Genomic DNA, 13,754 nt, shown 5'->3' on the forward strand with positions numbered 1-13,754 from the left:
GAGGCGGAGCTGAAAAGCGACCCGGCGAAAGGAGAAGTTTTATTTGGTGAAATAAACAAAGTCACAAACTGCCCGCCGTCTTGTCCGTCTTTGGTGGTCGGAGGAACCCGGAGGAGGGAGTCCTGTTACAACCACGTTCTTTATTTTCATGTACATTCTGGGTGTCTCATTCAGTAAAAATTTTTAAAATTCCATCCCGTTTTTTTAAGGCGGTCTGTCATAAAGTTTTTAGCATTCAATCAGACATTATTGTGAGGTTTTGTATTAGTGTTCCTAAAAATTAGATACACTGGCACCCAGGCACATTTTTTTTCTCTAAATTTAGTCAAAAAAATTGCCCAGGCCTGTTCTACACGAAATCAACTTTTTAATCAAATGTGAATAATACGATTTCGAGACTGATTTGTTGGATTCAAAGCTTCCTTCTTTATAAATCAACCTGTTGGTAGATTGATATGAGTCAGAATAATTGTAGACAAGTTATCACACAACTTCTTTGCTTGCAGTTCAGGTTGTCCTACAGCCTGTGGTTACTATAAACTGGTGCTTTACAAAGCTATCTTTGATCTTATCAAGCAAAAGAGGGACAGCTTGGAAATCTCCACTGTGTGCGATGGGATGCGCCGTAGAGGTGTCGGTTTCTCAGATCTGGACAGACACGGGAAGGTCCTATTTAATCTACGAGCAGAGAGGGGGCAAACCTGACACCACTCCAAGCACCTTTTGTTTTAACTGTTCATGATCCAGTGCAGCTATAATCAGGGAGTGGAACTTTTTCCTCAGAGCGTGGGGTGACACTGAATGAAGGCGCGGGTCCACGCGCTCTCTTCATGAGCTAAATTGAATTACGCCTCTGTTTGATTCCTTGCTTCTTGTCCTGTTTAATAGACGGTTCGGTGTTTGAACCTGACAGTATGACATTTTAAATGGGTATTGGGTGGCTAGATTTTGGATGTTTATTTTAAAAGTTGGTTCCTGATACTTAAGCGATGCGCTTCTAGGAATGACCTTTTTGTAGAACTCTTCATATTAACAAAAGAAAGAATAATGTAAATAAATCAATAAAAAAGGAAGGTTTTGGTGACTTCTTCGCCAGGGAGCTTGGCTGGCAGAGACAGGTTACAAGTCAAAGTGCTATAAGTCTGTACAAAGACACTAAATCTCTTATTTGCGCACAATTGCAATCGAAGAAAAAGGTAAAGAAGAAGCTAATCTACAGTAGACAGAATTGTTGTTGTTTTGTTAGGAATTAGGGACAATTCCTAATAGCTTCGAACAAAACCTACCATTCTGTTGACTCTTGATAAATACAAGAAAATCATTTTGTCACAATTTCACTCACAATCATCAATTTTGGTAGTCCTGAACAGGTCAAAAACCAGATTCCTCGAACCACGCTTTGGCCCACTTGACGCCCAAAATCTAGCACCCTATTAAAGCGCACAAATGAAGATGATTATGCTAATCGGTAGCGTGTATATGGCATATTCAATGTAAATTAGCATCGAGCTAACGCATTTTGAAACGTGGAGCTTTACTGTTCAGCGCTTTCCATCGGATATGCTAACTTTTTTAGTTTATTGCAAGTGTTTATATATAAGTATTTGTGGAGGGGCGGAGCCAACGGTCCGACGGAGCGGCAGGGCACGCTGGAGCCTGACCCAAGATGGCGACGAGGAGGCGGAGATGACGACCGAACGGAGAGGCGGGGCGTGCCGGGAGCGACACCGCAGACGGGATCAGGTGCGTGGGTCGTGCACATGGACACATTCATTTCTCTTCACGATGTATAAAAGGGGAGAAGGAGGAGAGATCGGGGCAGAAGGAGGAGAGCCCGCAGCAGCGACCGAGGAGCGGAAGCAAAGAGCGACGACGGCGGCTCAAAAGCGGCCCGTGAGCGAGCATTGGAGAGGAGCAGCTGAAAAGCGATCCGACCTGAAGACAAAGCTTTATTGCAAAATAAACAAGAGTCAAACCTGCTCGAAAGAAGTGTCCTTCCTTGATGGTCCGTGGAACCCGCATGACGACGGCAAGAGTCGTTCAGAGTATTGTACTTTTAATACACAACACCTTCTCGATGGTAACGTACATATTAGTTGTCGTTTTGATCGACAAATTTAGAAGTGTTAAAATTGCCATGCAAAATCGCTCATGCTAATCGATAGCATGTATATGGCATATCCAATGTAAATTAGCATTGAGCTAGCGCATTTTGAAACATGGAGCCTTACTTACTGCCTGTTTTCAACCGGACGTGACGTCACGTGCAATACAGGTGTCAAAATATGGTAATGATTCATTTGGAGGGAATTAGTACCCGGTAGTACCGACATAAACCATATTGCCAAAAGTATTTGGCCACCCATCCAAATGATCAGAATCAGGTGTTCTAATCACTTGGCCCGGTGTATAAAATCAAGCGCTTAGGCATGGAGACTGTTTTTACAAACATTTGTGAAAGAACAGGCCACTTTCAGTGATTTCCAGCGTGGAACTGTCATAGGATGCCACCTGTGTAACAAATCTGGTCGCTCCTAAATATTCCAAAGTCAACTGTCGGCTTTATTATAAGAAAATGGAAGAATTTGGGAACAACAGCAACTCAGCCGCAGAGTGGTAGGCCACGTAAACTGACAGAGAGGAGTCAGCGGATGCTGAAGCGCATAGTGCAAAAAGGTCGCCGACTTTCAGTTACTGCATGTGACCTTCCAATTAGCCCACGTACAGTACGCAGGGAGTTTCATGGAATGGGTTTCCATGGCCGGGCAGCTGAATCTAAGCCATACATCACCAAGTCTGACGCAAAACGTGGGATGCAGTGGTGTAAAGCACGTCGCCAATGAACTCCAGAGCAGTGGAAACGCCTTCTCTTGAGTTGAGAATCACGTTTTTCCAGTTCGCAATCTGATGGACCAGTCTGGGTTGGGAGGTTGCCAGGAGAACGCTACATTTCGTACTGCATTGTGCCGAATGTGATATTTGGTGGAGGAGAAATTATGGTGTGGGGTTGTTTTTCCAGGAGTTGGGCTTGGCCCCGTAGTTCCAATGAAAGGATCTTTGAATGCTCCAGTATGCCAAAACATTTTGGATAATTCCATGCACCCAACCTTGAGCGGGCCCCTTAATCTTCCAACATGACAAGGTCCCTAAAAACATGGATGACTGACAGAGTCTGGTGTGGATGAACTTGACTGGCTTGCACAGAGTCCTGACCTGAACCCGACGGAACACCTTTGGGATGAATTGGAACGGAGACTGAGAGCCAGGCCTTCTCGATTGGTGTGACCTCACCAATGCGCTATTGGAAGAACGGTGAAAAATTCCTACAAGCACACATTGTGGACAGCCTTCCCAGAAGAGTTGAAGTTGTAATAGCTGCAAAAGGTGGACCGGCATCATATTGAACCCTATGGGTTAGGAATGGGATTGCACTTCAAGTTCATATGTGAGTCAAGGCAGGTGGCCAAATACTTTTGTCAATATAGTGTAATCCGGTCGGTACCTATAAAAGTGTCAAATTCGGTACCCCATCCTATATACCAGGCATAGTCAACTATAAGGTTTTGGGGGCACCATTTCCCGAAAGCTAAGGTCCAGGGGGCACTATTACCCAGTTTTTGTACATTTCGTAGACATTTGATTTGGATGGCAGACCGGGGAGGTGGTTCCTCTCTTTAAGAAGAGGAACTGGAGGGTCTGTTCCAACCATCGTGGGATCACACTCCTCAGCCTTCCCGGTAAGGTTTATTCAGGTGTACTGGAGAGGAGGCTACACCGGATAGTCGAACTTTGGATTCAGTGTGGTTTTCGGCCTGTTCGCGGAACTGTGGACCAGCTCTATACTCTGGGCAGGGTCCTTGAGGGTGCATGGGAGTTTGCCCAACCAGTCTACGTGTACTTTGTGGACTTAAAGTAGGCATTCGACCGTGTCCCTCGGGAAGTCCTGTGGGGAGTGCTCAGAGAGTTTGAGGTATCGGACTTTCTGATTGTGGTGGTCCGCTCCCTGTATGATCAGAGTCAGAGCCGGTAAGCCGGACCTGTTTCCAGTGAGGGTTGGACTGCGCCAAGGCTGCCCTTTGTCACCGATTCTGTTCAGAACTTTTATGGACAGAATTTCTAGGCGCAGTCAAGGCGTTGAGGGGTTCCGGTTTGGTGGCTGCAGGATTAGGTCTCTGCTCTTTGCAGATGATGTGGTCCTGATGGATTCATCTGGCCGGGATCTTCAGCTCTCACCCGGATCGGTTCGCAGCCGAGTGTGAAGCAACCGGGATGAGAATCAGCACCTCCAAGTCTATGGTTCTCGCCCGGGAAAGAGTGGAGTGCCATCTACGGGTAGGGGAGGAGACCCTGCCCCAAGTGGAGGAGTTCAAGTACCTCGGAGTCTTGTTCACGAGTGAGAGAAGAGTGGATCGCGAGATCGACTTGCGGATCGGTGTGGCGTTTTAAGTAATGCGGACGCTGTACCGATCCGTTGTGGTGAAGAAGGAGCTGAGCCGGAAGGCAAAGCTCTCAGTTTACTGGTGGATCTACGTTCCCATCCTCAACTGATGGTCATGAGCTTTGGGATATGACCGAAAGGACAATATCACGGGTACAAGCGGCCGAAATGAGCGGGGCTCTCCCTTAGAGATAGGGTGAGAAGCTCTGCCATCCGGGAGGAACTCAACGTAAAGCCGCTGCTCCTCCACATCGAGAGGAGCCAGATGAGGTGGTTCGGGCATCTGGTCAGGATGCCACCCGAACGCCTCCCTATGGCAGGAGGCCACGAGGAAGACCCAGGACACATTGGGACGACTATGTGTTGAGGGGCGGAGCCGGCAGTCCAACAGCAAGGCAGGGCACACCATAGCCCAGCCCAAGATGGCGGCGAGGAGGCGTGGACGGCGAGCGAGTGGCGAGGCGGAAGCGACGCCGCAATCGACATCAGGTGCGTGGATCGCGCACCTGGGGACAATTAAGTAATCCTCTCGCACTGTGTAAAAGGGTGACAGCCGTGAACGTCAGAGAGAGAGAGGCCGGGAGACGAGAAGGAGCCAGAGGGAGAGAGACTGAGATCGCGAAAGAGGCGACGAAGCCCAAAGCCGAAAGGCAAGCGGAAGAGCGAGCGGCAGACGGAGCTGCTGAAAAGCAGTTGGGGAGAGGCGGAGCCGACGGTCCGACAGAGCTGCCGAAAGATGACAGCGAGGAGGCGGAGACGGCGAGCGAGCGGCGAGGCGGGGCATGCCGGGAGCGACGCCACAAGCGAGATCAGGTGCGTGGATCGCGTACCTGGACACACCTAATGAATCCTCTCGCACTGTTAAAAGGGGCGGCAGCTGTAAACGTGGGGGAGAGTGGTGGAGAAACGAGGAAGAAACGAGAAGGAGACACGAGAGAACAAACAGCGCATGCAACGAGGAAGAGAGCGCGAGCAAGGGGCAGACAGAAGCGACGTGGACGGCTGAAAAGCTACACGGAGGAGCGAGCAGCAACCCGCAAAAGACTTGTTTACTTTGTAAAAATAAAGAAGTCTACACCTGCGAGCGAATGTCTGTGCTTGGTGGTTCTCGGAACCCGCACGTTGGCTTGAGACCGTCACACAGCAAAGACGTCTAAATGTTGCTATGTCCTTCCTTGACGGTCCTTGGAACCCTCACGGCGGCTTGAGAAGGCCTGGGACCGCCTCGGGATCCCTCGGGAGGAGCTGGACGAAGTGGCTGGGGAGAGGGAAGTCTGGGCTTCTGTGCTTAGGCTGCTGCCCCCGCGACCCGACCTCGGATAAGCGAAAGAAAATGGATGGATGGATTGATTTTGATGTATTCTGTCAGCTAATAAAAACTAGTTTTCTTCGGCACAGTACCACGGAAAACGAACAACTGGAAACAATCGACGACGTAAATCACAGCACGGTCCCTCACCAGCGCGTTAGTCCCAGCACGATATTGGGAATGGCTTTGTAAATTTTGGGAAAAAAACGAAGTTTACTATCTGTACATTTCACGCACGTAACGACAACGTATCATTTCCTCCCGGCTTGTAACAATATCAGGGAGAAAAATAAATAAATAAGAGTAAGGTAAGAGTACGCCCTAAGAGGTGACATCACCATTGCACACGTGCCCAAAGCCTGCAGAGTAATAATTAAAGGGATAAACATATTTATCTGAGCTATGCACACAATAAGTATATTCTCATCATAAAATAGAAAATATTAATATAAATCTATCTTACAAATACATTTTTTTCTAAATACTTTTTCGCCCATTGGACCCAGAGATTAAATAAATGTCACTGCCAAAGATTTGGAGTCAAAACGTTAAAAGGAAGATGCTCTTTTCGGCTCGTTCGGTTCTACACCAGCATGTGAATCTCGTTGTACTCATCTCGTCCGTCTTCATTGAAGTTGGGAGAATCTTCGTCGCAGTCCAGCTGTGGAAAAAAAACACTCATCAATAGGTTTGTTTGGAAGAGTCCTTCTCAAATAGTGGGGCGGGTCCCCTGGGGCAGTGGTCCCCAACTACCGGGCCGCAGAAGTATTTTTTATTAAAAAAAAAAAAAAAAATCCATCCATCCATTTTCTACCGCTTATTCCCTTTAGGGGTCGCGGGGGGCACTGGCGCCTATCTCAGCTACAATCGGGCGGAAGGCGGGGTACACCCTGGACAAGTCGCCACCTCATCGCAGGGGCAACACAGATAGACGGACAACATTCACACTCACATTCATACACTAGGGCCAATTTAGTGTTGCCACTCAACCTATCCCCAGGTGCATGTCTTTGGATGATTAAAAAAAATAATAAATAAATATATATATATATATTTTTTTCTTCTATTAAATCAACATAAAAAGCACAATATACACTTACAATTAGTGCACCAACCACAAAAACCTCCCTTTTTCATGACAAAAACGTCCCCTTTTCATGACAAAGAAAAAAAAAAAAAAAAAAAAAGGACCTTGAGACCGTCACACAGTAAAGAAGTCTAAAATTCGCTATGTCCTTCCTTGACGGTCCTTGGAACCCGCACGACGGCTTGAGAAGTCTGTCACACTATGTCTCCCGGCTGGCCTGGGAACGCCTCGGGATCCCCCGGGAGGAGCTGGACGAATTGGTTGGGGAGAGGGATGTCTAGGCTTCTCTGCTTAGGCTGCTGTCCCCGTGACCCGACCTCGGATAAGCGAAAGAAAATGGATGGATGGATTTATTTTGATGTATCTTCTTCTGTCAGCTAATCAAAACTAGTTTTCTTGGGCACGGTACCACGGAAAACGAACAACTGGCAACAATTGACGACGTAAATCACAGCACGCGTCAAACCTTGCTTCGATAGCTACGCACTACAAAACGTGCGCATTGTAGCCATGAATCCTGACATTTTATCTCTGAAAAAAAAAAAATCAGCAGGGATTTTTGCATTTTATGTTGTTGTTAAGGTTTAAGTGTCTTGTGTATTGTGCTTGAGACCGTCACAGAGTAAAGAAGTCTAAAAGTGGCTATGTCCTTCCTTGACGGTCCATGGAACCCGCACGACGGCTTGAGAAATCTGTCACACTGTGTTTCCCGGCTGGCCCGGGAACGCCTCGGGATCCCCCGGGAGGAGCTGGACGAATTGGTTGGGGAGAGGGAAGTCTAGGCTTCTCTGCTTAGGCTGCTGTCCCCGTGACCCGACCTCGGATAAGCGAAAGAAAATGGATGGATGGATTGATTTTGATGTATTTTCTTCTGTCAGCTAATCAAAACTAGTTTTCTTGGGCACAGTACCACGGAAAACGAACAACTGGAAACAATCGACGACGTAAATCACAGCACGGTCGCTCAGCAGCGCGTTAGTTTTTCAACTTTATTAAGTCGGGGTCCACGTTAATCAATTCATGGTATCATTTATCATGGTATATTTATCAGTATCATGCGTCGAACCTTGCTTCGATAGCTACGGACTACAAAACGTGCGCATTGTAGCCATGAATCCTGACATTTTATTTCTGAAAAAAAAATATCAGCATGGATTTTTGCATTTTTTGTTGTTGTTAAGGTTTAAGTGTTTTGTGTATTGTGCTTGAGACCGTCACACAGTAAAGAAGTCTAAAAGTGGCTATGTCCTTCCTTGACGGTCCTTGGAACCCGCACGACGGCTTGAGAAGTCTGTCACACTATGTCTCCCGGCTGGCCCGGGAACGCCTCGGGATCCCCCGGGAGGAGCTGGACAAATTGTTTGGGGAGAGGGAAGTCTAGGCTTCTCTGCTTAGGCTGCTGTCCCCGTGACCCGACCTCGGATAAGCGAAAGAAAATGGATGGATGGATTTATTTTGATGTATTTTCTTCTGTCAGCTAATCAAAACTAGTTTTCTTCGGCACAGTGCCACTGAAAACGAACAACTGGAAACAATCGACGACGTAAATCACAGCACGGTCGCTCACCAGCGTGTAAGTTTTTCAACTTTTTTAAGTCGGGATCCAGGTTAATCAATGCATGGTATCATTTATCATGGTATATTTATCAGTATCATGCGTCGAACCTTGCTTCGATAGCTACGGACTACAAAATGTGCGCATTGTAGCCATGATTCCTGACATTTTATTTCTGAAAAAAAAAAAAATCAGCATGGATTTTTGCATTTTTTGTTGTTGTTAAGGTTTAAGTGTTTTGTGTATTGTGCTTGCGACCGTCACACAGTAAAGAAGTCTAAAAGTCGCTATGTCCTTCCTTGACTGTCCTTGGAACCCGCACGACGGCTTGAGAAGTCTGTCACACTGTGTTTCCCGGCTGGCCCGGGAACGCCTCGGGATCCCCCGGGAGGAGCTCGACGAATTGGTTGGGGAGAGGAAAGTCTAGGCTTCTCTGCTTAGGCTGATGTCCCCGTGACCCGACCTCGGATAAGCGAAAGAAAATGGATGGATGGATTTATTTTGATGTATTTTCTTCTGTCAGCTAATCAAAACTAGTTTTCTTCGGCACAGTACCACGGAAAACGAACAACTGGAAACAATCGACGACGTAAATCACAGCACGGTCGCTCACCAGCGTGTAAGTTTTTCAACTTTTTTAAGTCGGGATCCAGGTTAATCAATTCATGGTATCATTTATCATGGTATATTTATCAGTATCATGCGTCGAACCTTGCTTCGATAGCTACGGACTACAAAACGTGCGCATTGTAGCCATGATTCCTGACATTTTATTTCTGAAAAAAAAAAAAATCAGCAAGGATTTTTGCATTTTTTGTTGTTGTTAAGGTTTAAGTGTTTTGTGTATTGTGCTTGCGACCGTCACACAGTAAAGAAGTCTAAAAGTCGCTATGTCCTTCCTTGACTGTCCTTGGAACCCGCACGACGGCTTGAGAAGTCTGTCACACTATGTCTCCCGGCTGGCCTGGGAACGCCTCGGGATCCCCCGGGAGGAGCTGGACGAATTGGTTGATGAGAGGGAAGTCTAGGCTTCTCTGCTTAGGCTGATGTCCCCGTGACCCGACCTCGGATAAGCGAAAGAAAATGGATGGATGGATTTATTTTGATGTATTTTCTTCTGTCAGCTAATCAAAACTAGTTTTCTTCGGCACAGTACCACGGAAAACGAACAACTAGCAACAATTGACGACGTAAATCACAGCACGCGTCAAACCTTGCTTCGATAGCTACGGACTACAAAACGTGCGCATTGTAGCCATTAATCCTGACATTTTATTTCTGAAAAAAAAAAAAAAAATCAGCATGGATTTTTGCATTTTTTGTTGTGTTTAAAGTTTAAGTGTTTTGTGTATTGTGCTTGAGGCCGTCACACAGTAAAGAAGTATAAAAGTCGCTATGTCCTTCCTTGACGGTCCTTGGAACCCGCACGACGGCTTGAGAAGTCTGTCACACTACGTCTCCTGGCTGGCCTGGGAACGCCTCGGGATCCCCCGGGAGGAGCTGGACGAATTGGTTGGGGAGAGGGAAGTCTAGGCTTCTCTGCTTAGGCTGCTGTCCCCGTGACCCGACCTCGGATAAGTGAAAGAAAATGGATGGATGGATTGATTTTGATGTATTTTCTTCTGTCAGCTAATCAAAACTAGTTTTTCTTTGGCACAGTACAACGGAAAACGAACAACTGGAAACAATCGACGACGTAAATCACAGCACGGTCGCTCACCAGCGCGTTAGTTTTTCAACTTTTTTAAGTCGGGGTCCACGTTAATCAATTCATGGTTTCATTTATCATGGTATATTTATCAGTATCACTGTAGCCATTAATCCTGACATTTTATTTCTGAAAAAATTAGCATGGATTTTTGCATTTATTTCTGTTGTTAAGGTTTAAGTGTTGTGTGTATTGTGCTCCAGAGTTAATTATGTATTTATTTTATTAATGTACTTAATTGAATTTTTCAGTATCAAATGGCTCAATTGCGTCCAAAACAAGTTCATAGTTTAAAGAAGGATTTTTATTATTTCAAACTTTTTTGTTAAGTTTGGTTGTCTTTTTGTTGCCAATTGTAATTGTATGAAAAGTTATATCGTCTCTGGACATCATATTTAGTGAAGTGAAGTGAATTATATTTATATAGTGCTTTTCTCTAGTGACTCAAAGCGCTTTACATTGTGAAACCCAATACCTAAGTTACATTTAAACCAGTGTGGGTGGCACTGGGAGCAGGTGGGTAAAATGTCTTGGCCAAGGACACAACGGCAGTGACTCGGATGGCGGAAGCGAGAATCGAACCTGCATCCCTCAAGTTGCTGGCACGGCCACTCTACCAACCGAGCTATGTTAGACTCAGACTTGGACTTAGACAAACTTCCTTGATTAGGGCTGGGCGTATCGATACCTGGTGAGTATCGGTATCGTATCGATACCGGCGTGATGGTATCGATACTTCACCATCCATCCATCCATCCATCCATTTTGTACCGCTTATACCAAATTAAGCAAATCACTCCGATTTAAAAAAAAATGTCAGCGCAGCGCTCCTCAACAATCCTCACTAGTGATGGGTCGCCAAGGAGATTTAAAAACACTTTAAAAATTCATCTTCAACCCAAAATAAAATAAAATAAATACAATTAACATGAACACATCAGTATAATTCGCTCCGAGGTTCACTCGGACACACACACACACACACACACACACACACACACACACACACACACGCGTGCGTTTCCAGTGCGACTTAATGTCTTGGTTGTAAACTGTAAAGTATTTTATTGCACTACAATAACGATAAGAATTTCTCAGTTCTTTTGTTTTGTGTTCATTTTTACAACTGTTTAATAACAAGTGTTTTATTTTTTACTTAAGTTCTTGAGGCAACTAGCCAAGTTCAGTATTTGTTTTCAGCTTATTTGCACGACTTACTTTATTGTAATTGATATCATTACTTTTTTTATTTGAATTTCTCAGTTCTTTTGTTTGGTGTTCATGTTTACAACTTTGTTCAATAACTAGAGTTTTGTTATTAACCCTAAGTGTTTGTGTGTTTTGAGGCGACAAGCCAGGTTCAGTAGTTGTTTGCACCTTATTTGCATTACTTTATTGCTATTGATATTACTTTTGTAAGAAATATTTTATTTTTTGACTTAAATCGTTGTCCTGTGTTGTATTAATATCCATCCATCTTCTTCCGCTTATCCGAGGTCGGATCGCGGGGGCAACAGCCTAAGCAGGGAAACCCAGACTTCCCTCTCTCCAGCCACTTCGTCTAGCTCTTCCCGGGGGATCCCGAGGCGTTCCGAGGCCAGCTGGGAGACATAGTCTTCCCAACGTGTCCTGGGTCTTCCCCGTGGCCTCCTACCGGTTGGACGTGTCCTAGGGAGGCGTTCGGGTAGCATCCTGACCAGATGCCCGAACCACCTCATCTGGCTCCTCTCCATGTGGAGGAGCAGCAGCTTTACTTTGAGTTCCTCCCGAATGGCAGAGCTTCTCACCCTATCTCTAAGGGAGAGCCCCGCCACACGGCGGAGGAAACTCATTTCGGCCGCTTGTACCCGTGATCTTATCCTTTCGGTCATGACCCAAAGCTCATGACCATAGGTGAGGATGGGAACGTAGATCGACCGGTAAACTGAGAGCTTTGCCTTCCGGCTCAGCTCCTTCTTCACCACAACGGATCGGTACAACGTCCGCATTACTGAAAACGCTGCACCGATCCGCAAGTCGATCTCGCGATCCACTCTTCTCTCACTCGTGAACAAGACTCCGAGGTACTTGAACTCCTCCACTTGGGGCAGGGTCTCCTCCCCAACCCGTAGATGGCACTCCACCCTTTCCCGGGCGAGAACCATAGACTTGGAGGTGCTGATTCTCATCCTGGTTGCTTCACACTCGGCTGTGGACCGATCCGGGTGAGAGCTGAAGATCCCGGCCGGATGAAGCCATCAGGACCACATCATCTGCAAAAAACAGAGACCTAATCCTGCAGCCACCAAACCGGAACCCCTCAACGCCTTGACTGCGCCTAGAAATTCTGTCCATAAAAGTTCTGAACAGAATCGGTGACAAAGGGCAGCCTTGGCGCAGTCCAACCCTCACTGGAAACAGATCCGGCTTCGATCGATCCACTCTTCCCCCACTCGTGAACAAGACTCCTACGTACTAGAACTCCTCCACTTGTTTATTATTATAATCATAATTAATTACTAAAGGCAAAAGTACAAATTTGTTTTTCAAAAGTATCGATAACCCCGAAGCCCCCCCGCCCCCATCATCAGATGACGACACTTCCGGTATCGGTATTGGCGATCTGTATCGATTCCCAAATTTGCGATATTGCCCACCCCTATCCTTGATCCACAAGGGAAATTGTTCCACTCAGTTACAAAGGATGGAAAGGATAATACAAGTATAAAGTCTACTAAAAATGTACCATAGTAGCAACATAAAATATAATGCTTTTTTAATGCCATTTAATTAAATTTTCGCAAAATCCACTTAAGGACTTTTTGTCAGGCTTTCCCCTGACAGTTTGTCTATGTTTTAGTTTTCCTCTGCATTTGTCTGTGTTTAGTATCTCCTGTCTTTAGTTCCTGTCCAGTGCTCTTATTTTGTCAGCTTCCTGTCTTGTTCCCTGAGTGCTGTGTTCCTCCTCAGCTGCGGTTGATTGGCAACTGGCCACACCTGTTGCCAATCAGCCCGCTCCTATTTGTACCCTCTTCGTCTTGTGTCAGTCGCCGGATCATTGTATTGTCTTGTCATTTGTATTGTCGTTGCCACATGTCGCTCTGGTCGTGTCGTTTTGATTTCAGCTATTACCTGTCGTGCTACATCTTGTCCTGGTCGTCGTAGCGGTAAGCTGTTTTTGTTAGCCATAGCTATTTCCAGTTTTTCTGTTTGTTATCCTCTGGCTTCCACGCTAAAGTTCCTTTTTGTTTCTTGTCAGCTTCTATGATAAAGGCCTTTTGTTTTTTATCCACCCACGTGCGCGCTTTTGGTTTGAACCCTTTGTTTGGTTTTGTCTTAGTATTTATATTAAAATCATGTTTGCTCACTTAATCTGCATCTTGGGGTTCGACACCAAATAACTCTGACACTTTTAATGCGTTTCAATGACAGAAAACGATTAAGAAAGCCCTGATTTAGAGGTAGAAATTACACAATTGTTCGACTAACATACAGTTTGGAATACAATAATCAAAACAGAGTGTGACGTCTATTTCCCGTAAAGTGGAGGAAAAAAAAAAAAATCCAGAGTGCAGTCCAAAAGCAAACTAATAAGATTTGCTTTGACAACACAAAAGGTTCTTGTATTTGATCAATTGGAAATGTGCCTGACTAATCTAACCTTTGACACAAATGTCT

At 45.7% G+C, this 13,754-nt stretch overlaps 1 protein-coding gene across 2 annotated transcripts in view; it reads right to left on the reverse strand.

Moving 5' to 3' along the window:
- Positions 1-390: 390 nt before the first annotated feature.
- The window catches only part of slc4a3 (solute carrier family 4 member 3), a 114,243-nt gene continuing 100,879 nt past the window's right edge, over positions 391-13,754 (reverse strand). For both annotated transcript variants that reach the window (XM_061918400.1, XM_061918401.1), the window contains one exon: positions 391-6,408. In XM_061918400.1, coding sequence (XP_061774384.1) covers positions 6,331-6,408 — 78 coding nt within the window. In that variant the 3' untranslated portion in view covers positions 391-6,330. The remainder of the gene's footprint in view (positions 6,409-13,754) is intronic.

This window comes from Nerophis ophidion, linkage group LG13 (genome assembly GCF_033978795.1).
Source record: "Nerophis ophidion isolate RoL-2023_Sa linkage group LG13, RoL_Noph_v1.0, whole genome shotgun sequence".
Classification (NCBI taxonomy): Eukaryota; Metazoa; Chordata; class Actinopteri; order Syngnathiformes; family Syngnathidae; genus Nerophis; species Nerophis ophidion.